The sequence below is a fragment of the Petaurus breviceps genome, unplaced genomic scaffold (genome assembly GCF_028583685.1).
Source record: "Petaurus breviceps papuanus isolate PSGF00001 unplaced genomic scaffold, PetGlider_PUasm1.0 567, whole genome shotgun sequence".
NCBI classification, from domain to species: Eukaryota; Metazoa; Chordata; class Mammalia; order Diprotodontia; family Petauridae; genus Petaurus; species Petaurus breviceps.
Genome location: NW_027186383.1, coordinates 3,948,981 through 3,973,116, shown reverse-complemented (window position 1 = coordinate 3,973,116; position 24,136 = coordinate 3,948,981). Strand labels below are relative to the sequence as shown.

Genomic DNA, 24,136 nt, shown 5'->3' with positions numbered 1-24,136 from the left:
ACCAGGGAGCTGGGGGCCATCAGGGAACCAGGGGCCACCAGGGAGCCTGGGGCCTTGGAGATCCTGGCTGCCCTCCTCTGCTTCAGGGAAAGGCCACATGGGCAGCTCACCTTCTCGAAGAAGCCTGTCCCTCCGCTCAAGGATGCTATACTTTTCTTCTGAGCTGCTGAAGGAAGAACTGCAAAGAGAGAAGACCAAGCTTCAGTGACTCCTTCTCCCCGGCAGGCTGGGGATGCTGGGAGTTTGGGAGCCTGCTCCCCCGCAGGTTCCACGCCTCCAGAGACTTAACCTCCAGCTTCCCAAAGGCCCTCTCCTGTCCTGGGAGGAGCTCTCGCCATCAGACGAAGCCCACCCTCATTATAAAGCTTTTCCTCGCACTTTCGATGCTGAACGTTCCCCACGAGCTCATCTTTGGGCCTTACAAGCCCCTTTTGTGCCCAGCATCTCCGTGGCTTCGGAGCTCGGTCGGCCCCTGGCTGGCCACCCCTCCCTGTTTGAGCGGAAGCCCCCGGAGGGCAGGGGAGGTCTTGCCGATGATCCCCAGATCTCAAGAAGCCGCCAGCACCCAGTGCACAATCACACACTAGGACGCCGAGGCCCGAGCAGCCTCCTCAGAGGGACCCCGAGAATGCTCCGCGCTCATGGGGCGGGGGGAAGTCCCCCAGCACTGCCCTGCGGCCCGCGGCCAATCATCCCCTTCTTTGGGATGGCCCCTCCTCTCTAAAATGTAGCCGATTAGCCCGGTCCAGGGCTTCCTAACCTGGGGTCTGAGAACTTGTCTTGAAAAGTATTTTGATAAATCGATTTCAGGATGATGAGTTTCCTCTGTGATCCACTGACCTTTTATTCACTTAAAAACCTGATTCCTGGCACCTGGTGGGGGTGGGGGTGGGGTGGGGTAGGGTGGGGTGGGGTCGCCCTAGGCTTCACCACGACGCAGCTCTAGGCCACCCCACAAGATGCGGCAGCCAGCCCTGGGCTGAAACTGCTCACGTCGCTTCAGATTCTCCATCTGATGACCATAGGACAGAGGGGACAGGGAAAGGGTTCTGGATTTGGTGTCAGAAAGACCTGGGATCAAATCTAGCTCAGACTGCCAGGACCAGTCGGGGCAAGTCCTCTGAAAATTCCAAGCCTCAGTTTCTCCACAGGTAAAATGGGAGTGAGATCATTCCCATCTCTCTCAGGATTGTTGGGAGAGTCCGGCGGGATAAAATGCCAGCTTTTTTCAAAGATTAAAGGACTATGAAAATGTGAGTTATTATCTTTTTCTCATCCTTTCAATGAGCATTGAAATAATCATTACAATATCATCTGAAACAATGGTAGGAAATCACTTGCTTTCATACAGTGCCAAGGCCAGCTCTGGCTGGAGCAAAATTCCCCCAGCGCACCCCCAGCCCTCCTCCACCAGCCCGGCTGCTCCTAATAACTGAGTTAATTAAGCCATGCCTATTATTATTGTTTCCATAGAAGCCACAAAACAGTTTAATCACAAGTTGCAATTACCCCTCAGAACCAGCTTAAGCTCATCCCTTGCTAAAATGAAGCCCTCTGGTGGCAACCCAAAGCAGAGGAATGGGAGGAAGGGATGGAAAAAGAGGAGTGAAAAAGAAAAGGGCACGGAGCGTCTGAGAAACGGAGGAAATGTCAACAAGTCACAGAAGGATGGAGTAGCTTAGGGGGGCCAGTGAGAGCTACTGGTGAGCAACAGAGAGATACTGAGTCAGAGCATCCAATGTAGGACCCATCTGGAGTAGCCATTTTACAGATTAAGAAACTGAGTTACAGGAAGGTTAAGATTAAGTGACTTGCCAAGGTCATTCAGGCAGTTAGTAAGAGAGCTAGGATTTGAACCCAAGCTCCTGGTACTAAATATAACTCTCTTTCTGCTGAACCATGACTCCTTTCAGAGAAAATGGCTCTAGCATTTCCTACCAATGTGACCTCTGGCAATGGACTTAACCCCTCTGAACTTTTTGCTTCCTTTTCTGGCTCTCAATTTCTGATTCTAGAATTAGGGAAAGGGATGAGATCTGGGAAAGGGGCAGAACCTCAACTGGGACCTAGGACCTGTTACACATACCATGCCCAGGAAAGAAGCTCCTCCTTCTCCCAAGGAAAGGAGCATGTTAGTGACAGTGGCCCAAGCATCTCTTTATGGAGGGTCTCCCTTAGAAAGGACTCTTCACAGCTGGGATTAAAACCAAGAGTCACCTGCCCATCAAAACTGAGTGTCATGTTCCAGGGGGAAATATGGTCGTTCAGTGGAATAGAGGACTTTCAAGCATTCATGATGAAAAAACCAGAGTTGAATAGAAAATTTGACATTCAGATACAAGAAGCAAGAGGTGCATGAGAAGGTAAAGAGGGAAAAGAAATCATAAGGAACTTATCAAAGTTGAACTATTAACATTCCTACGTGGAAAAAAACAATAATTGTAACTGATGAAACTTTTCTCAGTAGTTGAAGGGAATAGAAATATATATATATATATATATATATATATATACACACATATATGTATGAGGGTATATGGGCATAGGAATACATATGTGAATGTGTGTATATATGTTTACAGGTATACATAGATAAAGGGCAAAGGGCCAATTTAACAGGAAGGGATGATACTTAAAAGGTGAAATTAAGAGTTGAGAGAGAAATATAATGAGAGGAGATAGGGAGAGACAGAATGGGGTAAACTATCTCATATAGAAGAGGCAAGGGAAAATGATTACAATGGAGAGGAAGAATAGGAAGGCAAAGGGAATGGGTCAACCTTATTCCCATTGAATTTGGCTTGAGGGGGGAATGAAATACACACTAAATAGGGAATCTCACTCTCCAGGAGAGTAGGGGGGGGAAGGGGATGAGAGGGGGGATGATGGAAGGGAGATCAGGCTGAGGTGGAGGGAAGTTGGAAGCACCTACTTTTGAAAAGGGAGAGGATCAAAGCAGAGAATAGAGCAAGTGGGAGGTGGGATAAGAGGGAGGGAAATATAGTCAGTCTTTTACAATATATCTACCATGTTATTGTTTTGCATTAGCCACACATGTACAACCTATACTGAACTGCTTATCTTCCCCGTAAGGGTGGGTGACAAGGGAGGAAGGGAATGAATCTGGAATTCAAAGTTTTAAAATAAAATGTTTTAATATATATATATATATATATATATATATATATATAATTAATACTATTTTACATGTAATTGGGAAATAAGATATACAGGCATTGGGGCATAGAGACCCACTGGAAAAGTCGAAAGGGATATGGGAGAAAATATGGGAGAGAGCAGATTGGAGGAGGGGATATTCTGTGGGACTGCTGTTTTGGGGCGGCGGGTAGGGGAAAAACGGGGAGAAAATGTGTAACTCAGAATCTGGCAGAAATGAATGATGTAAATCACAAGTTAATAAACCATTAAAAATAAAAGTGCTCTTTGCTCCGTCCTGTTCTCCTAGGGGCCCCTCCAATGTCTCCAGGGATCTCTTGTGTTGTGATATTCCTCCCACAATGAAAAAAGAAAGACCTCCCAGGTCCTACCCTTCCTTCTGGTGTTTATACCATGCCCTGAATGGCCCCGGGCCTGAATAATGCCCACCACTGGCTATCACTATTACTGTCCTTCTCCTTTCTAGGATTCTCTTACCTTCTCTGAGGTGTTTGGGCAGCAGAAGAAATCAGCTGATCCATGGGAATGATTGCTGTCAGGGTGGTCCTCCCAGGGCTACTGGCCATGCCAGCGCTAAGCAGGCCGGGCCTTCCCAGCATGGGGAACAAGGGTCCAGTCTGATGCTATTTCAACGTAAGTAACGATGAACGGGCCAAGTGATGGAAATCACATAGGGTGAAGCCACCAGGACCAACAGTGCCTGATATTATCTAGAGGCAGCAACAATAACAGCCAGTTCAGATAACAGGAAGAAAGTGGTCACTAACCAATGACATTTTTCACAGCCGTATGTCAGAGGGTGTGCCTTCTTCCCACTAAAAGGCTCTCCTTCACCGCTCTAGTGACCTTGTGGCCCCTCCAGCCTGGGTATCCTTCAATTCCAGGATATTTGGCTAGAGAGGGAGGGCCTCTAGATGAGGGTGGCAGGGAACCTGCAGGGCAGAGACCAAGACCCCAGGCATCTCTCCCTGGTCCTCCTGCTCCAGAACCTTGGCATTCAAAGGAAAACACAGGAACTCTGGGCCCCTAGAACATTCCAACTTAGCTGAACCATGGGGGGAGGGGAGGAAAGTTGAAGAAAAGGAAGGGCTTATGGACTATGGGCTGGGGAATGGGGAGAAAGAGCTTGGAAAAATAGGTAGAATTCTCTTCTGGCTTTTCAGGGAAGAAAAGTCAGCAGCTTTTATAGAAGTTGATGCTCTGAGAGGTGGACAAGTGTTGGGATACAGAACTGGTGAAATCACCTACTTTCCAATGTATTATCAGCTCCCAGGTGCCAACTGTTCCTGAATGGCCAGTGTGTTCCAAGGCAGCTTGAGGAGCCCCGGGGCTTTTAATGGCTGTAGACAACAGTTGGTACAGTTCAAACCTGGCTCCAGAACACTGCAGGGGGCCAGTAGCAGCACGGAAGAGTCCAGGGAAGCATTTTCTTCCAGGTTAGGACACATACAAGCAGGCATTCTCTTATGCTAAGGGATGGCCTTTTCAGTAGCATTAGTAATGAGAGTTTACAATGGAAATGGAAACATGACTTGGATCCAAGGAGCTAGGGCTCTGTCTCCCTCCTTCTTCACCCTGGGCCCCCCCTCCCTCTTTGCCTCAGGGCCCCTCCACTCCATAGCCAGGCAACCAGCACTTGGATTCAGTCCTGGGGAAACCTGATTACCTCACAGAAGAGGCAGACTTCTTTCCCCACATTCTTTGGCCCTTTAACACCCCATCCCTGGAATCTAGGGGAAAATGAAAGTTGGAGCTTGGGCTCATGAATACGGTCAATCAGTCAGTTGAAAAGCCCTCCATTATTAAGCACTTACTATGGGCTCATAAGTAAAACTACAAGGAAAGGAAAAACATGCCCCTCCCCCCCCCCCCCGGCCTCAGCAGCTCAAAGTCTAACATTGTAGACACTCTCCAAACAACTTCATCCTCACAGGTGTTAATGGGGGGTGATCTCAGAGGAAAGGTGCAAATCCTGGGAAAGCCCCCCTATGGAAGTCAAGATTTGAGCTGGGAAAAGGAGAAAACCAGAGCAGTTGGGAGGCTGGAATGAGCAGGGAGAACATTCCTAGTGTGGGGGGCAGCCAGGGAAAAGGCCTTGGAGTCTGGAGGCAGATGGCCAGGAGCAGCAAGCCTTCTCCAAGAGGGGAACAGGAGAGCACTTGGTGGACAAGGTAAACCGGGTTGTGCTTCTCTCCATCGCCTCCACCCAAAAGAAATGACCAACGCAAGCAAGACCTGCAGGTTCAGAACGACAGAAACCTTAAGTAGCCACCAATAGCTTCTTCCTGGTGGACTACCCTGATTGAGGTTTTATCAGCAGTCTGCTGCATGGCTGACTGGGGGTTCCACATTTCACCCAACTCCAGGCTATTCAAACACTCCAGGGTCTGGCCAGGTCTGAGTCTGTTTGCTAGCTCAGCCATGGCTTCAGCTCTCCTTCCTCTCATTGATCAGCTTCTTAAAGAAACTCTGTAGGGTTGGGGTGGCCAGGTAGCACAGCGAGTAAGAGCACCGGCCCCAGAGTCGGGATGACCTGGGATCGAATCCGGTCTCAGACACTTAGCACAACACCCAGAAATAACTGGCCGTGTAACCTTGAGCAAGTCACTTAACCCCAATTGCTTAAAAAAAAAAAAAGCAAAACGCTGTAGGGGATGTAGAGAGAGGGCATCCCCTGCCAGGGTTTTCTATGGCATCACTAGCACCAGCCCATTTGGTGTTTTATCTACTCTCCAGCTATTTTTTTGTTTACTTGCACATTTACTTATTTCTTTACAAGTATTTATCTTTCCCTCTCACTGTTCTCCCAACTGAACAAGAAAAAAAGAAAACCCTCATCATGTAGATGCATAAACCAACAAAACAAACTCCCATATTGGCCGTGTCTGAGATATGTGACTCATTCTGCATTGGTTCATTACCTGGCTGGTAGGAAGTGGGTGTTGTGATTCATCTTCAGTTTTCTGGACCCATCAGCCCATTCACTGTGGATTCAGGTGGGTCCCTGCAAGTTGCCAGAGAAGCTTAGTGCATGCTTTATGGCACAGCCCCAAAGGTCCTTTCCTACACATGTGCCTCAAGGTACAATCTTGGCAGCAAAAGTAAAAATAAGGATACACTAAAGGCAGGGCTAACTGGTCCTGTGCTTTCACTGACAGAGAAAAATCTTGGAGGAGGAAACATCTACCGATGCAGGTGAGCAACTTTTCAGCTTTGAAAGTTGGCCAGATGGCTCAAACCTAGATCTTTCTGGTTCCAATCCTAGCTTTCTCTCTGCTGATTACACCTGCTGCCTCTCAACAATGTCTATAATAGTAATAGTAATAACATAGCATTTCATGTGAGGATTATCTTCTATCTCAACGCTGCTAAAAATATAAGAATGAGATGACGATGATGGTGATAAAAGAATGCAATAACAGTAATAAGATGAGAAGAACAAGGTAACAATGAGAGATGTCATCAGATTAAATACTCTCCCTATTACATGAAATGAGACATTCAAAACACAGAGGTCTAGCAGAGAAGGCTAAAACCAGGTGGGGACAGCACACGCAGAGGATGGCTTCACATGGGAAAGGTCCCATCCATTCTTTCAGCTTAGTGGAGAGCCTCAGATTCTCATTCACCTGTTAAAGGCAGTGGTTTGATGCACCTGTTGCCTGCTAGCCCATCTCCTCTAGTGAACAGAATATTAAATATATCCTGAGAATTCCAGGTTATTAACTTATTTGGATCTGAGCTCTGTCAAAGGAGATGAGAAGAATCAGATGGTTGCTGGAATACTAACGGACATTTCTATGACACTGAAGCTCATGGAGCCCTTTGCAAACATTTTCTCAGTGGAACCCCATGAGGACACTAGGAGGTGGATATTCATGCATCATCAGTTCCATTTGACATGAGGAAACGAAGGCTTAGACACTGGGTGTAACTTGCCCAGGATCACACAGCGAGTAAATGTCAGATGTAGGATTTGAACACAGGTCTTTCCAAATCCTGATCCTCTGCTCTACCCATTCTATCACACTGTCTGTTAGTATTGGAGCTGCCATAGCAAATTTGTTGCAGGGCTATTGCTATTCCTCAATATGTGAATGTATCTATGGTCTCATTGAAGTTGGTACTTCCTGCACTCCCCACAGTGGTACAGATTGCAGCCCATCTGGGCTCTCTCTGGCCAAGCAGCTCTCAGCCATGTTTTTGCATAAACCCTGCTTATGGTATCCACCCAAAATGCTGAGTGTCTTCTCATAGACCTCTTGGTCTGCTGATCTGCTGTCCCCCATGTAGTAGGAGGGACATTTATTTTGTGTTCTGCAGTCTGAGCTAACTTCTTATTAAAGGGATAGAGGAATGCTTCTCAAAGTCCAGTCGAACAGGTCAATGAAATCTCAAGAAGGGTTCCCCTATCCATGGATATGTTGGCAAACATTTAACAACCATCTCTCCAAAGAACAAAAACATATATGAATGGCACATTTTTAAGTTCCATCTGTTTGATTACCATTTCCTCCACTAATTTGTTAGGTCTAGACTATGAACAAAACAATGAATCAAACCCTGATTTGTGTAGCATATGCTTATTTCTAAGGCGTAAATGCTTACACTAACAATGTTAGCTCTAGGACTCCACTGCTCCAGCTTCTGTAAGGAGAAACAAGCCCCACCAGGAGAAACCAGATACTGCTCATTCTACCCATGAGGGGCCCTCTCTTTGGGGGCCCTACCGCTCTTTGGCAGTGTCTTCGATGCTGCTTCAAACTGGACATTTGTGCTGTGTGACACCCTGCAGGCTCTTTATGTCCAAGATGCCAATTCTCCCCATCAGCCTTTGGGTGAGCTGCCATTTTCCTTCCTTGAGAAGGTGGAATATTGTGCTTCTTAGCAATACAACATTACTCAAACAGTGTTACTGTCACAGAGATATGCCTTCTTTCCAAGAGATGCTTCAGGTCATTAAGAGCCTGCACAGAAGAAATGACAGAAACAAGGAATTCAGAGAAACATGGGAAGATTTGGGTTAACTGTTACCCTGTGAAATGAATACGGCTAAGAGTACATTATGCTCAGTAGATACAATGAGGATGAAAAAAGTTACTGAGTGAAAGCTGAGTGCGGAGTGACGGGAAAAAACCAATAGCTGTTCTGGGGGACAGATAAGGAAACAGACTTCGCGCCCCTCCTAGGGCAGGACTCGCCGACCGGCCAACACGCATTCGTTAAGCTCTTACCGCGCCAGGCACTGAGTAAACAAAGACAAAACAAAGCAGTCCTTTCCCTTGGAAAGCTTCCGTTCAATAGGAGAGACAGCATTGCATACATGTATTGTGGGTGTGTATCCTTCTGCATATTACATACGAGATTAACACAAAGCAGTTTTGTGAAGACGGGTCCCAGTAGCTGGAGGGGGAGGAGGCAGGGGTGGGAGAGGCTTTATATGGAAGCTGGTATGTGATCTGGATCAGGAGTTCCAAGAGGTAGAGGTGAGAAGGGAAAGCCTGTCAAGCCTGATGGACCATAGAGATGAAAGAATGCTAGCCGGCAAGAGATCGAGATCTGCAGATCCATATGCATCTATGTGTATTGATATATTGGCGTCTCACACATGATATTGACATGTCATAAGTGCTTGATATACAATGTACACTATTGATGTGCTACATAGCTGCGTGTACATGTGCATACATATATATTTACACATGTACACACCGTAGAATTGTCTCTACATCTGATGCTTTATTAACTGTTTTTCTATGGCACAATTCTGAGGGGGAGGGGAAAGAAGAAAGGTTCTGTTTCCATCAGTGACTATGATGCAGAAAGCCAAAAATCTCAGTCAGACTTTGTTTAACGACCTGCACCACGGATGAGGCGCAGCCCTCTTCTTCCTCCTTCCCAACACTGCTCCCAACTCACAGAGCATGTGCAGGGTAAAGCCCTTTTATAAAAGTTCTGGGAGGGAGCTTAGATACCACCTGCTCTAAGCCACTTGTTTTTACAAAGGAGGAAGCCGAGGCCCATAAATGAGAAGTCACTGGCCCAAGGTGAGAGATTCCCTCTCGGCCATCCGTCGTGCCAATTCCCCCAAGCGGCCACTGGACACGTCAGCCTTTCCAGTCAGGTCTGGAAGGGCCCTAAGGAGCTATCAAGTCCAATACTTGATTTTAGATATAAAGAAACTGAGGCAGAGAGAGGACGACGACCCTTCCACTGTTACACAGCTAGTGAGTGTCAGAGGTGGGATTTGAGCCAGGTTTTTCTGACCTCCAAGTCCAGTTTCCTCCTGGCTGCCCAGTCACCTCTTTCCATCCCGAAAGGAAGGGGAGCCAGAATCTGCCATGTGGATTCCTGTTATTGTTCCTGTTCACTCATTCCATTGTGTCCATCTCTTCCTGACCCATATGGGGTTTTCTTAGGAAAGATACTGGGGTGGTTTCCAGTTTCCTTCTCCAGTGGATTGAGGCAAATAGGTTAAGTGACTTGCCCAGGGTCACACAGCTAATGAGTGTCAAGGCTGGATTTGAACTTATATCTTCCTGACTCCTGGCCCATCACCCCATTCACTGAACCTCTAACTGCCCTCTAGATAGGACCCAATTAGACGGTGTGCTCCCTGAGGCAAGAGCTGTCCTGCAATTTGTGTCCCTAGGACTTGGCATGTTGGAGTTTTCCATTCCAGTCATTGCCCCTATTCAACACAGAAAACAAAAGTGTAGCACAAAAGACATACAAAATACATAGGAAGCACATGCCATGTACCGAGGAGAGGAGGGAGAACTGCTTCAGGACCACAGCCCTTCAGAACAGCGCCCAGGTCTGAGAGCTGCCCACTGCTGGCCCAACTGACCCTGGCCAAAGAACCATGGCCTTTGGCCTCCTGTGCCTGGCAGATGTCTCTGGCTTAGGACTGACTGGGAACCAAGCTGCAGAAACCTAAAGCCTTCCAGACCCAGGCCCATCTCCTCCTTTTTCTGCCCGGAGAGGACATGGTGATATTGCCCTGATTTCCACCAGGGGGCAGGGCAGGATAAGGGAAGATGCCGGCATCCCCGAGCCAGCCAGGATCCCTCACTGGGGAAAGAGTGAAGCAGCCTGGGAGAGTTTGGGCCGGGTTTTTGCTATGATAAAATAAGGCAGAAGGAAGAAAGCCGAGCATCCGGTGTTGGGGTGGGGGTGGGGGAGCCTCCGTTCATAATGGGGTGAAAACCAGTTAAGCCAAGAAGAGCATGGTGGTGAGACAAGGGTGGAGCCAAGGACCTGCCCAAGGGCACTGGATGCCCGAGATAGCATTGGGTGCCAGAGGTTACGGGGAACCACAGAAGCTTCTTGAGATGCAGAGTGACCTGGTCAGACCTGCACTTTACACAGTTTGGCAGCTGAGTGGAAAATGGACTGGAGAAGGGAGAAACGTGGCAGGGAAGCCTTTTAGGAGGCTCTGGGAGGAGTCCAGGGAAGAGGAGCTGAAGGGAAGCTTTTCTTAGGGTGACTGAAGGGGAAAAGCAGCATAGGATAGCAGACGATGCTTCAGAGGTGCTTGGGAACCTGAAAAGGCATCACACCACAGCAAGCTATTACTGCTGAGAGGCAGAGTTGCCCAATGGTTAGGAACCGGGAGACAGCTGGGCTTAAAACCCTCTTCCAACACCTACTAGGTGTCACCAGGAACTAGTTGCTTCACCTCTCAGCCTCAGTTTCCCCATATTGAAAATGGAGGCAATGACTTATAGTAACCACCTTTCAGAATGATTGTGGGGCTCGAATAAGAAAATGTAAATAAAGCATCTTGAGGACTTTGAAGTGTCATGTAATTGCCACAAATTATGATCCATCAAATATCACAAGACCACAGATGCCCAGGAGCTGATGTAGACCTTCAGAAGAGGGAAAGAAACGAGATCAGGGTGATTCAGGGATAAGTGAGGAGAACAGAAGCTTCAAAAACTGTCCTCTCACCATCTTCAAGTCCCTCATGCTTTCCCCCATTTCTACTGCCTTCAGCTAAAAATCCCCAAAGGCATCCCTAGCCAAGGCCATTGAAGTAAAACCCCCTTCCTCCATTACCACAAAGGTGGCTTGGCCTCTCTCCTGAATCAGTGAAATGCCCAGTCACAAGACACTTCCAAGAAGCATCTTCTCTTGGTCTTCAGCGGAGGATCCCGTACATTAGGCTCTTCTCTGGATAAACTGGCCTGTCTGTTGCTCTCGAGACACGACCTGCCATAGGTTCCACGACCCCTGTCTTGATCCTTGACCTCCATCTGCAGGCTGCCCTGCCCTGCTCCCTCTTCTCTTACGGCCGCAGCTGCTGCCACCTTTGCCACCCATCTGGTAGCTGTTAAGGATGACCATAAGCCCAGCCAGCAAAAGCTGCAGGCACTGAATGCCACCACCAAGGGCTACCCTTCAGCTCCATCCGGGCCACCACGGCATCCAGCTCCAGCCACCCCATGTCACACTGCATTGCAGCAGAGACCATGGAAGGGCTCTTCTTCCACACAAACCTCAGGCCCTCAGGGGGCTCAGCAATGAGCACTTTGTACCCTCCCTTCCTCTGTGCCAGCTGGGCCAAAATGGTTAAAGTTGAAGATTTGCTCCATTTAATTTTTTTTTTTTTTTGCTTTTTGGAGGGGGAAAGGCAGGGCAATTGGGGTTAAGTGACTTGCCCAAGGTCACACGGCTAGTACATGTTAAGTGTCTGTAGCAGCAAGCACCCCAGCGTGCCCAGGGTGGCTGCCAACACAGGTTCTTAGATCTGCCTTTCTAAAGGAAAGCAACTCAAAATGGGTTAACAATCTGGCTTTAATCAATCAAACATATCATTTACCTAGCTCAGGGCGAAAAGGTCAGTACCCCGAACTTCAGAGAATACAGACAGAAGTCACAAGAAGACAGAGAAACAGATCAGCAGACAGACCTCCAGCTGTCTGACCATGACATCCATACCTAGTCAGTTACCAGAGAGGGAAGCATCAACATCTGGGTTTTCAAAGCTGGGGGGCTCAAAGGCTGCCCAGAGTTTCTTCTGGTCAAATCATACAACACTTCCCAAAGTGAGCCCCAAAACAGAGCCTCCCATCAGGGTTTGTATGGCCTTCTCCTGGCTCAGAGGATTTCACAGCCCTCTTGACCCCACTGCCCAATCACAAAGTATCAAGGTATAGACATTCCTGAAAACCAGCCTCCCACCACAGGCTCCAGGTGCACCTAAGCCTATCAAAGGGCCTAGGGGCAGGGAAGATCTTAAATTCCCATTCCTATAACAATGTCTAAGCCGGATTTGAACTCAGGTCCTCCTGACTCCAGGGCCAATGCTCAATTCACTACACCACCCAGCCGCCCCAATTAGCTCCATTTTAGACAGCCACTGAATCCCAAGATAAACCTCTAGTGATGTAGCCCCCTGGGTCACGAGATCAGGCAACTTAAAGGATGGTCTACACTGGCAAATATTTCAATAAAGCCAGCTCCATGTTCACTGTATGCTGGGTGATTGGGGGCCATGCAAAGGCTCTGTGTGTACGGCTTGGCAAGAATCTGCAAGTGGATTACCCTGGTTGCCATCCTTGGAATTAACCCGCTGGGCCACAGTGACCCTGCCCCACTGCAGTAGCAGGTAGAAGATTACAGAAACATCTTGAATCCTGTAGGTGAAATGTAGTCACAGCAGATGGGCACAGTGTGGAGGAACTTTGAAAGGCCTTTGTCCAGGCTGAGCATCAGCCAGTGGTCATCATTGCAAAGATGCTCAAAGGAGGAAGAATCCCGGGGGTAGAATATGAGGGATCCTGGCATGGGAAGCCCCTTCCCCAAATCATGGGAACAACAAATCATCAAGGATACTTTTAGCCAGATCCCAAGCAAGTAGAAGATTCTAGCAGCCCTCCCTAGAGAGGACCCTTGTGGCCAGCATCACCAACATCCAGACACTACCTCCCACAAAGTACAAATCTGGGGACCACCTGGTCATACACAATCCCAGGTTCTGACACTGGGGGGGCACTCAGAATGGGGTCACCAAGAGCTCTACCTTTTCAGAACTCTCCAACACCAGGGCTGCTTCACTGAGTGCTCCTAGGTAGAACAGAGCATGACGAGCATCGCCATGGGCTGCGCCACACAGGGCAGGGCCAGCACTTCCCACAGCCCATTTGCTGCCTTCTACACATGGTCCTTTGACCAGACCCATTTGGAATAAGTCTCTGAGAGCAGCATCACACTGGGAAGTGCTCAGTGGTGAAGGTGGCCCCTTCTCAGATGGCCCTCGAGGGTATCTCTGCATTCTGGGACATTCCCAATGGAACAGTCTTTTACCCAAGCGAAGAAGCAGTTAGTTGTCAACATGAGGGGCATGTGTTTCATAAGGACCCGTCACCCAGAGAACAGAGACGTCAAAGATTTCCAGGCTGGCCAGGCTAAGGGGGCCTAGAGCAAGGATGGCACTGTGACTGGGATTGGGGCTGGAATGACCCTCCGTGAACCCCCTGACACCAGAGAGGAGCTAGAGAAAGAAAATATCATCGGTCCCTCTATGATTGAGCCCTTGGATAAGAGAATCCTCAATAGCGCCCCTGCAACCAACGGCTGAATTCTGACTGCTGAAGACAGTCAGTGAGGGTGGTAGAGGAAAGGCTGTGGCTGCCACCACAATGGGTGAACCTGGCATCACCATCACCCGCTTGGTGGTCAGCGGAATCCTGAGAGCAGGAAGCTGGTAGAGATACTGAAGGTGTTTGGGATCCACAAGGATGCCATTGTGCTGGCCATCAATGGGGTGCTGGCCCAGGCCTAATACACCTGCCAGCCATTCCAGACCAAAGCAAGGGTAGGAAGAGAGAAAGATCCATGTAACTTTAATTACCTTCGCTACTGAAGAGAGGATTGATAAAAAAAAAAAATCATGCCTTGACGGGGGAGAAAACTATTTCCTTCCAAATTCAGTCTAAGTATGGACTCTTCTAAGAAGCCTATTGGGGTCCCTTCCCCTGCCCCAGTTGCTACTGCCTTTCCCCGGGGGCTTATGTTGTATATATGGATTTTCTCTGCACCCTCAAATACCCCCAATTGCATGTAAGCTCCCTAAAAGCAGGTGTTCTTTCATTTTTGTTTGTGACTCTCCAGTGCCTGGCAAACAGCATTTAATAAATGCTTGCTGACTGAATGACATGACTCAAAGGAAAGTTATTCATAGCAACATACCAAAGATTAGGGTCCCAGCACTGACTTTAAAGTTTTCAACAACAGTCACATAGATCGGACCTTTTTTAAAAAATCCATTTCCAATTCATCCCCTCAGCTTGTTCCTTCTGATGTGAAGGTGAACCTGGGTTCTCAGAGGCGGTAACTGGCAGAGCCCAAGCTCCAAACAGAAGAGGTTTGGAGGGCAGCCTGGTAGTGGTCCATTCTGTTGTCTAAGGACCAGCTGAGCTTGACCCAGAGAAGGAAAGTTTAGCTAGATCAACCTCAAAGAGCCTCCCCTAACCTCAGGCTAGAATGTAAACTCCCTGAGGGCAGGGATTATTTCACTACCACCCTCGAATAATACCTGGCACTGAGTGGCACCCAGGAGCTTACTGACTGATAGGGACAGAGAGCACATTGATTAGGCTCTTTTCTGTGCCTGGCACTCTTGAGGGTAAGGGTGCCCACAGGAGGCATGGGTGAAGAGGAAGTCCAGGAGGAGAGTCACCTGGGCAGTGATACAAGCCTATGTGGGCCTTCTCCTGAAATCACAAGGCTGGCCAGAGAACCACTAAGTAAGAGAGCAGGGCCTGTGGGCAGGGATGGCTAGTGGGGAGGTGAAGAGGTGGGCTGGAGAATGGGTGAACGGGGATTGAAGCGAGCTGAGGGGTCCTCTCCTGAAGGCGCTCTGGGTCAGGGCTACATCATCCTGGGCTGATTGGTTTGTGCGTTAGCTGGACAAGGAACCTAGAGAAGCCTCAGACCTTTAAAGGATTCAAACAGGCAAAACAGAGGAAGGTGATTTTGCTGAATTCTAAGCACAACCAACCAACATTTATTCAGCACTTGCTACATTCTCAGCACCATGCCAAGCACTGGGGATGTTGTTGTCCAGTCATTTCAGTCCTGTCTGACTCTATGCCCCCATTTGGGGTTTTCTTGGAAGAGATACTGGAGGGGTTTGCCATTTCCTTCTCCAGCTCATTTTATAGGAGAAACTGAGACAAACTGGGTGAAGTGACTTGCCCAGGGTCACATAGCTAGGAAGTGTCTGGGGCCAGATTTGAACCAAGAACATGAATCTTCTGGACTTCAGGCAGGCACTTTATCTGTTGATGTAATGGGCATCCAAAGAAGCAAAAAAAAGAGGAAAAAAAATATCTTAGTCCCTGCCCTTAAGGAACTTATGAGCTTAGAATATCTTTTTAAATGCTTTATTAACTTCTGATTTACATCACTCGTTTCCGCCAGATTTTGAGTTACAAATTTTCTCCCCGTTTTTTCCCCTACCCACCGCCCCAAATTGGCCATCCCACAGGATATCCCCTCCTCCAATCTGCTCTCTCCCATATTTTCTCCCCTACTCCTTTTGACTTTTCCAGTGGATCTCTATGCCTCAGTGCCTGTATATCTTATTTCCCCAATTACATGCAAGATGGTATTAATAATAGTATATATATATATACATATATATATATATTTGAATATTTGATTTTAAAACTTTCAATTCCAGACTCATTCCCTTCCTCCCCCGTCACCCACCCCCACTGGGGAGACAAGCAGTTCAGTATAGGTTGTACATGTGTGGCTAATGCAAAACAACAACATAGTAGATATATTGTAAAAGACTGACTACACTTCCCTCCCTCCCATCCCACCTCCCACCCACTCCACTCTGCACCATGATCCCATCCCTTTTCAAAAATGGGTGCTTCCAACTTCCCTCTCCCCCAGCCTGCCTTCCCTTCCATCATCCCCCCTCTCATCCCCTTCCCCCCCTATTCTCCTGGAGGGTGAGATACCCTATTTAGTGTGTATTTCACTCCCTCCTCAAGCCAGATTCAATGGGAATAAGGTTGACCGATTCCCTTTTGCCTTCCTATTCTTCCCCTCCATTGTAACCGTTTTCCCTTGTATGAGATAGTTTACCCCATTCTGTCTCTCCCCATCTCCTCTCATTATATTTCTCTCACCTCTTAATTTCACCTTTTAAGTATCATGCCTTCCTGTTAAATTGGTCCTGTGCCCTCTATCTATGTATACCAGTAAACATATATACACACGTTCACATATGTATTCATATGCCCATATACCCTCATATATAGACATATATATGTGTGTGTATGTGTGTATATATATATATATATATATATATTTCTAATCCCTTCAACTACTGAGAAAAGTTTCATAAGTTACAATTATTATTTTTCCATGTAGGAATGTTGATAGTTCAACTTTGATAAGTTCCTTATGATTTCTTTTCCCTGTTTACCTTCTCATGCTTCTCTTGCTTCTTGTATCTGAATATCAAATTTTCTATTCAACTCTGTTTTTTTTCAGCAAGAATGCTTGAAAGTCCTGTATTCCACTGAACGACCATATTTTCCCCTGAAACATGATACTCAGTTTTGCTGGGTAGGTGACACTTGGTTTTAATCCCAGCTCCTTTGACCTCCAGAATATCACATTCCAAGCCCTTCTATCCCTCAGTGTAGAAGCTGCCAGATCCTGGGTTATCCTGATTGTATTTCCACAAAATTCAAATTGTTTCTTCCTGGCTGCTTGTAATATTGTTTCCTTAATCTGGTAATTCTGGAACCTGGCTATAATATTCCTAGGAGTTTTCTTTTTGGGATCTTTTTCAGGAGGTGATTGGTGAATTCTTTCAACCTCTATTTTGCCTTCTGGTACTAAAACATCAGGGCAGTTTTCTTTGAGAACTTCCTGGAGGATGCTTTCTAGGCTCTAACTTTGGTCATGGCTTTCAGGTAGTGCAATAATTTTTAAATTATCTCTCCTGGATCTATTTTCCAGGTCAGTGGTTTTTCCCCATGAGATATTTCACATTGCCTTCTATTCTTTCATTTATTTGGATTTGTTTAACAGCATCTTGATTTCTCATAAAGGCATTAGCTTCCATTTGCTCCAATCTAATTCTTTTTTTTTTAAGCAATCAGGGTTAAGTAACTTGCTCAAGGTTACACGGCCAGGTGTTTCTGGGTGGGTGCTAAGTGTCTGAGCCCGGGATTCGATCTCCAGGTCTTCTCAACACTGGAGCCGGTGCTCTTACCCGCTGTGCTACCTGGCCGCCCTGCTCCAATCTAATTCTGAAGCAATGATTCTCCTCATTGAGCTTTTGAGATTCTTTTTCCATCTGGCAAATTCAGCTTTTTAAGGCATTCTTCTCCTCATTGCCTTTTTGAGCCTCCTTTGCCATTTGAGTCAGTCTGTTTTTTAAGGTATGATTTTCCTCAGTCAGGCAGTTGACTCTCATTTCATAATTTTCTTGCATTGTTCTCATTTCTCTTCCCAATTTTTCCTCCACTTCTCTTATCTGCTTCTTAAGGTCCTGTATGGCCTGTAACCAGCTTGTATTTTCCTTTGAAGCTTTTGGTGCAGGAGTTCTGACTTCACTGTTGTTCTCCTATTCCATGCCTTGCTCCTTCTTGTCCCCAAAATAGGAGTGTAATGTTGGAATCTTCTGTCTGCTTTGTTTCTTTTGCCTGCTCATTTTGCCACTCAATTACTTGACTTTTGGGCTTATTGCCACAGTAGGACTCTGCCACCAGACAGGGGAGCTTTCGTCCCAAACGCTGGGGTTTTCTCAGCTGCCAGAGGTATTAGGTGGGTGCCCTCTCTGAGGTCTCACATGCTCTGGGAAGCTGGACACACACCCCAGGACCTCCACCCTAGACTGAAATCCAGATTCAAGCAGGTTAAAGCAAGAGCGATTACCCCTCAGACTGGTGCTTGGTCCCCCTAAACTCTGCAGGCCAGGAGCTGAAGCTGCCATGTGGCACTGGCTGTCTGTGCCAGCATTTCAGTGGCTTCTCACCCCTGGGGTAAAAGCCATGCACTCCCACTTACTAGTCCCAAAGTCCAGACTGCACTGACCTCTCACTTTGTCCTTTGCATCTATGTGTTGATAAATCTGGAAATGGCCACAGCTGCTGCTGATCTGGGGTCCCTCTGGCTGGTGGCTGGTCAGGCCCACCCTGGGGCTAAAGCCTCGGAGTGGGGCTGGGCTCAGCTCCCAGAGCGTTGTGCTGGATTCCTGCCGGGCTGTCCTCAGCGGGAGGTTAGCTTCTCTGTGTCATTTTGTGGGTTCTGCAGCTCCAAAGTTTGTTTAGAGTCCCCTTTTTACATGGATTGGGGAGTCTGGAAGCCAGAGCTGCGAGGTCATGCTTCTACTCTGCCATCTTGGCTCCACCCATGAGCTTAGATTCTAATGGGGAGCCCATATGTAAAGAATGTCATATACGAGATAAATTCAGAGTAGATGGATAGAGGAGATGGCATGAGAAGCCTTGGGGCTAAGGAAAGGCAGAACAAAGGTGGGAGAAAGTGCTTTCCTGAAGAGCAAAGTTCTGTCCCTAACTTACTGTGTGACTTTTGGCCAAGTCACCTAACTTTTCTGGGCATCACACTAGATGGAAGTTGAACCAAACAACCTCTACGTTTCCTTCCAGCTCCAAAAACCTCTGGCTCCACAGGATCACATCAGGCTTTAATGCAGATTTCTCTTTCAATCGGAGCTCTTCAGAACTGCTTTGCCATGTCCTGAAACGTGTACCAACTTCCAGGGGAAAAAAGACATCCTTGCTTTTAATCCTGAGTACCTGGGCTGAATTTGAACCCTTGGAGTGGGGAGGGAGACTCGAATCAGTGAAGTGGCTGTCTATTAAATTACAGAGCACTGAATTTGCTAACTCTTTGCAAGAGAAATGCCAGGTGTGAAGGAGCTGAATCATCATTTGGCATTGGCATGTTTCTACTGACTTTGAAAATCCTCACCAATGAAATAAAGTGACATCAGAGAATCATAGGCCTAGAATGATATACCTTCGTTACATATTACAGGCCTAGAATTAAATACCTGTGCTATGATATGGAACCTTGGGTGTTGTTTCATACATCTTTCTAGGGAAAAAAAACAGATAGAAATAAATATAGATGGACAAAAAGGTAGAAATAGAGAGAGAGAGATTGACAGAGACAGAGACAGAGAGACAGAGAGGGAGACAGAGAGAGACAGAGAGAGAGAGAGAAAGAGTGAGAGAGAGAGAGAGAGAGAGAGATAGAGAGAGAGAAGCAGAAGGAAAGAGAGAGAGAGAGAGAGAGAGAGAGAGAGAGATTTCTTCTTTAGGGATATTTACTTCAAATATACCAAGAAAAAAGCACCAGCATTTCTCTCCAATACCTAGGGAAGGTGGGTTCAGATTTAACACCATTTCTTTGCAAAAACAGTCACTGACCCCAAGGAACTCACACTCTAATGGAAGTAGACAATGTATAAATAACTACATAATACAAGATCCCCATGATGCAAATGGACTGTGAGGGAAAGCAGTAGCCATGGGGACTGGGGTGAGGCAAACCAGAGGAAAGATTTCCTGCAGAAGGTGGGAGACATTCATGGAGGCCACATAGAGGTGGGAATTGTAGGGTTCTGTGTGATGAACAGATAGTAACTAGGTGAGTGTTGATGGATCCTAGATTGCATGGAATTAAACAGGGAGCTGAGAGAAGGCAGAACTGTCCAATGGCTATTTTGCTTGTGACTGTCGCTGTGGGCTGCATGTACATTTGCTGGTGGTGCCTGCATTCTACCATCTACAGAAAAGCAGGCTGCCTTTTATTCTTTGTTTCAGTAAAGCAGGCAGAATGGAGTCTGCATTTGGCCATGAGAGGGAGATGGGCTCAAGCCACGAACCAACAGCTTCATCAGATACTCGCTTGTGTGGGGACCAGGGCTTTTCCAGATGACTGTAGTTATTCCCTCTGCTCACCAGGGAATGCTCATGGGTAATTTTTTTAATGGTCAAAATAAGTACAAAGTAATCTAGAGGAAATGCATCGATTGGTGGAATCAGGAAAGGTCACTTGAAAGAGATCACTAAAGCATGAGCTAAAGTTCAGAGGGAGTTAGGCCAGAAGGAAAAGCATCCCAGGATGGGGAGACTGATTGGATAAAGGCATGGCAGAGGGAGATGGCATGTTGAACATGGATTCAACATCCAGGATGGAAGGAAGGGCCCTGAGAAGAGAAGAGAGAGGAAATCTCTGGCCAGGGAGACCAGAGTCAAGCTGAGAAGAGCTTTCCCTGAATGCCAAAGAAAGGAGTTGATGTTTAGTTCTGGGGCTCATAAGGAGTGCTGAGTCTTCTGGAACAAACTGGTATCTGAGCCAACCTGGACTCCTTTGGTTGGATTATTTCCCTTTCCTTTTTGTCCTCACAACCATCGTGCTCCAGGTTGGTTTGAGACATTCTATGCTCTTATCCTCTCCAGTGACCAAGGGCTCTTTCTTCAAGAGAAACATCTCTCTTCTCATGGTTTCCCTGGAAGGGGCATCCCCGGGAGCAGCTCCCAACATATGGATCATTAAGGAAACTGTGTACTCAGTCAGCCCTTCTTGGTTAGCCCTGCTCCGGAGGAGTTCCGTTTTCATCATATTAGCTAGAATAGGTCAGAGAGAGATTCTGAGAGGGGACGTTTCTGAAGGGGCAGAAGGTTCTCAGTTGAATTTGTACAAGAGGATGGACAGAAGTTACCCAGGGTGGGGTAGCATGAATGGATCACAATCTGTATTATTGGATGCAATGGCCAAGTTGATGAGACCCAAGGAGCACTGGACCTTTTGCATAGTCCAGTGGATTTTGTTTTCATTTTGTTTAGACAGCCATAGCCCCCTTTGGTAAACTTAGAGAAGAGAGATTCCCTTTCAGCTTTCTGAACTTCACACAATTTTCTTGTCTACTAAATTTAAAAAAGCAAAAAAAAAAAAATCCAAACTACTTACTAACAATTTGCAATGTGTACAGCATATCCTGTTGGAACATATTGGACAGAGAGCCAGAAAGACCCTGGGTTCAAGATTTACCTTTGGCACATACTGAATGAGGCACCCTGCATAAGTCACTTTACTTCTTTTGTTTGCTTGTTTGTTTTGGAGGGGGGGAAGGCAGGGCAGTTGGGGTTAAGTGACCTACCCAAGGTCACATAGCTAGTAAATGTCAAGTGTCTGAAGTCACATTTGACTAAGGTCCTCCTCACTCCAGGGCTGGTGTCAGATTCACTGTGCCCCCTACCTGCCCCCAGTCACATTATGTCTTCAAGCTATAGGAAAATCTCTAAGATTACATAAGGCTAAATCTCTAAGGCTTAAATAAATTGCAGAAAATATGGCAACTAACATTTGTAGAGGGAGTTTCCTCATTCTGAGCTTATCTCATTTAATGAATTTGCAAGTTCAATCCCTATCTATTTTTCCAAAGTTTAATGTCATGGCAAACAATGTCTATATTTGCCAAATTCTTTGAAAAGATTAGGGCAAAATGCCAGAATGCTGTTGAGTAACTAGGTAGGAAAATTTGAGGTACATGTAGAGAGATAGTGTGTACTTCAATTACATTGCCTGCCATGTGGCAGTGTTGACTTGTATTGGGCTTGAGGTCCACTAAAACCCCTAGCTCTTCTTCACTTGATCAGCTTTCTAGGCACATCTTCCCAATCCTGTACTTGAGCAGTTTATTTATTTTTTTTTAAAGCAATCGGGGTTAAGTAACTTGCTCAAGCTTACACGGCCAGGTGTTTCTGGGTGGGTGCTAAGTGTCTGAGCCCAGATTCCATCCCAGGTCATCCCAACTCTGGGGCCGGTGCTCTTACTTGCTGTGCTACCTGGCCATCCTTGAGCAGTTTATTTTTGGTGCTCAAATAATCAGAAGACAGAAAACAGAAAGATCTCCAGGAAATCCCATCAGATAATCTTGCCTCACTCCTGGGGCAAAAAGGAAATCAATCAATCAAAGTTTACTCTAAGTAACCTTAAAAAAAAAACAAAAAACACTCAATCCTTGGTTTAAGAAATTGAAGCCCAGAAAGGAAATGTGGTCCAGTGGGAGAGGGGACTCACCTTGGGTGAGTCACCTAACTTTTCTTGGCGTTATTTTTCATTTGTAAAAGTGAAAGCCTCTGGCTAAAATAACAAAACAGGAAAATAACAAATACTGGAGAGGACACAGAAAAATCGGAACACTAATGCATTGCTGGTGGAGTTGTGAACAGATTCAACCATTCTGGAGAGCAATCTGGAACTATGCCCAAAGGGCTATAAATAATTTCATACCCTTTGACCCAGCAATACCACATCTAGGGTTATATTCCAAAGATCATAGAAGTGGGAGGAAGACCCGTATGGACAAAAATATTGATAGCAGCTCTTTTTGTGGTGGCAAAGAATTGGAAATTAAGGGGATGCCCATCAACTGGGGAATGGCTAACCAAGTTATTGTATATGAATGTAATGGAATATTATTGAGCTATAAGAAACGAGGAGCAGATGGACTTCATGTTTACCTGGAGAGGCTTATACGAACTGATGCTGAATGAGAAGAGTTGAACCAGGAGAAATTTGTACACAATTATAGACACAACGTATGTGTGATGACCAGCTTTGATAGACCGGACCCTCCTCAGCAATGCCGGGTTATGAGTCAACTCCAAAAGACTCGTGATGGAAGGAGACGTCCACATCCAGAGAAAGAACTGGAAAGAACAGAGTTTGGATGCAGATGGAAGCAAACTGCCCACCCTTTCTTTTTCCTATTTGGTTTTGTTTCCTCTTTCCCATTGTTCATTCCATCCTTTACAATCCTTTATAACCTGACTAATGTCTAATGTGAAAGTATTTGTAGATCCTATACTTGATTGTATACCGCCCTGGGGGGAGAGGGGAGGGAGGGGGAGAAAATTTGAAACTAAGGGGATTGTGGAATTGAATCTTGTAAACTCAAAGTAAACAAACAAATTAATGAAGACAAAAAAGATTTTAAAAAATGAAAGCCTCTGAGGCCCCTTGTGGGTTTTGTTTGTTTATTCATTTTGTTTCATGCTTTTTTTTTTCCAGCTCTTGCCTTGGAGGTGAGAAAAGTAGCTGCTAAATGTAAAGAAAGATGAAATAAAGTTAACAACCCAGCAGATGGGGCTGTACCCCAAACTAAGGACCGACGCCTAACTGCCTCATTACTTGTCTGAGCAAAGGAGGGTGGACAATAATGCTAGAGCTCTTACATGGAGAAAAAAGAAAGGATGGGGTCTAGAGTTCAAAGATCTGGGGTCAAATCCTGACTTTGGACAAGTCACCTGGACCTTCTAGGCCTCAGTTTCCATATCTGTTAAAAAAAAAGAAAGATGCATTCCTGTTCTAAATCACTTAGAATGGCAACAGTGATGAGGATGGGGATGGGGATGAGGATGAAGGATCACCTAATATGACAAGGTCCATGGTAAGACATCCCATAAGCCTTGCTGGAAAAGAGAATCAGGGAGCAAAAAAAAAGATCTTCTCTAAGTGAAAGTCAATGCAACATACCCAAGACGACCTGGAGCAGTCACTGAAACCTTCAGGGCCTTGGGGGCTTTCTCTAAGATGGGGAGGCCATCCCTCCTTCCTGGAACGCTGGACAGGGCCCCGTCATGGCTGACAGTCACTTCTCGTGCCCAGGCATAGGACTCGGGCATTGCTATAGACTGTCCTCGTGTTTCAGCCAGAGCTCTCAGATTCCTTTTAGTGGTAATAAAGCAAAGAGGAAAGGCCGTGTGTCCTAGTGAACAGAGCGTCAGCCTGAAAGTGATCTGGTTGTGTGGTCCTGGACCCATCACTCAGCTTCTCAGTGATCTAGGCCACCAAGACAAGAGATTGCAGAGAAGGTGCCAGCTTGGATGGCAGGAATTTCCTCACCTGGGTGGCACCCATGCCATTCAAACCACAGATCCGG

At 46.5% G+C, this 24,136-nt stretch overlaps 1 protein-coding gene across 1 annotated transcript in view; it reads right to left on the bottom strand.

Moving 5' to 3' along the window:
- Window positions 1-23,879, bottom strand: part of LOC138173173 (germinal-center associated nuclear protein-like) — a 45,679-nt gene extending 21,800 nt beyond the window's left edge. Inside the window, exons 1-7 of the mRNA XM_069103060.1 lie at window positions 23,731-23,879; window positions 13,760-13,874; window positions 11,581-11,740; window positions 11,343-11,512; window positions 931-1,012; window positions 379-490; window positions 111-178 (exon numbers count right to left, since the gene is read on the bottom strand). Coding sequence (XP_068959161.1) covers window positions 111-178; window positions 379-490; window positions 931-1,012; window positions 11,343-11,512; window positions 11,581-11,740; window positions 13,760-13,874; window positions 23,731-23,879 — 856 coding nt within the window. The remainder of the gene's footprint in view (window positions 1-110; window positions 179-378; window positions 491-930; window positions 1,013-11,342; window positions 11,513-11,580; window positions 11,741-13,759; window positions 13,875-23,730) is intronic.
- Between the last annotated feature and the right edge of the window lie 257 nt (window positions 23,880-24,136).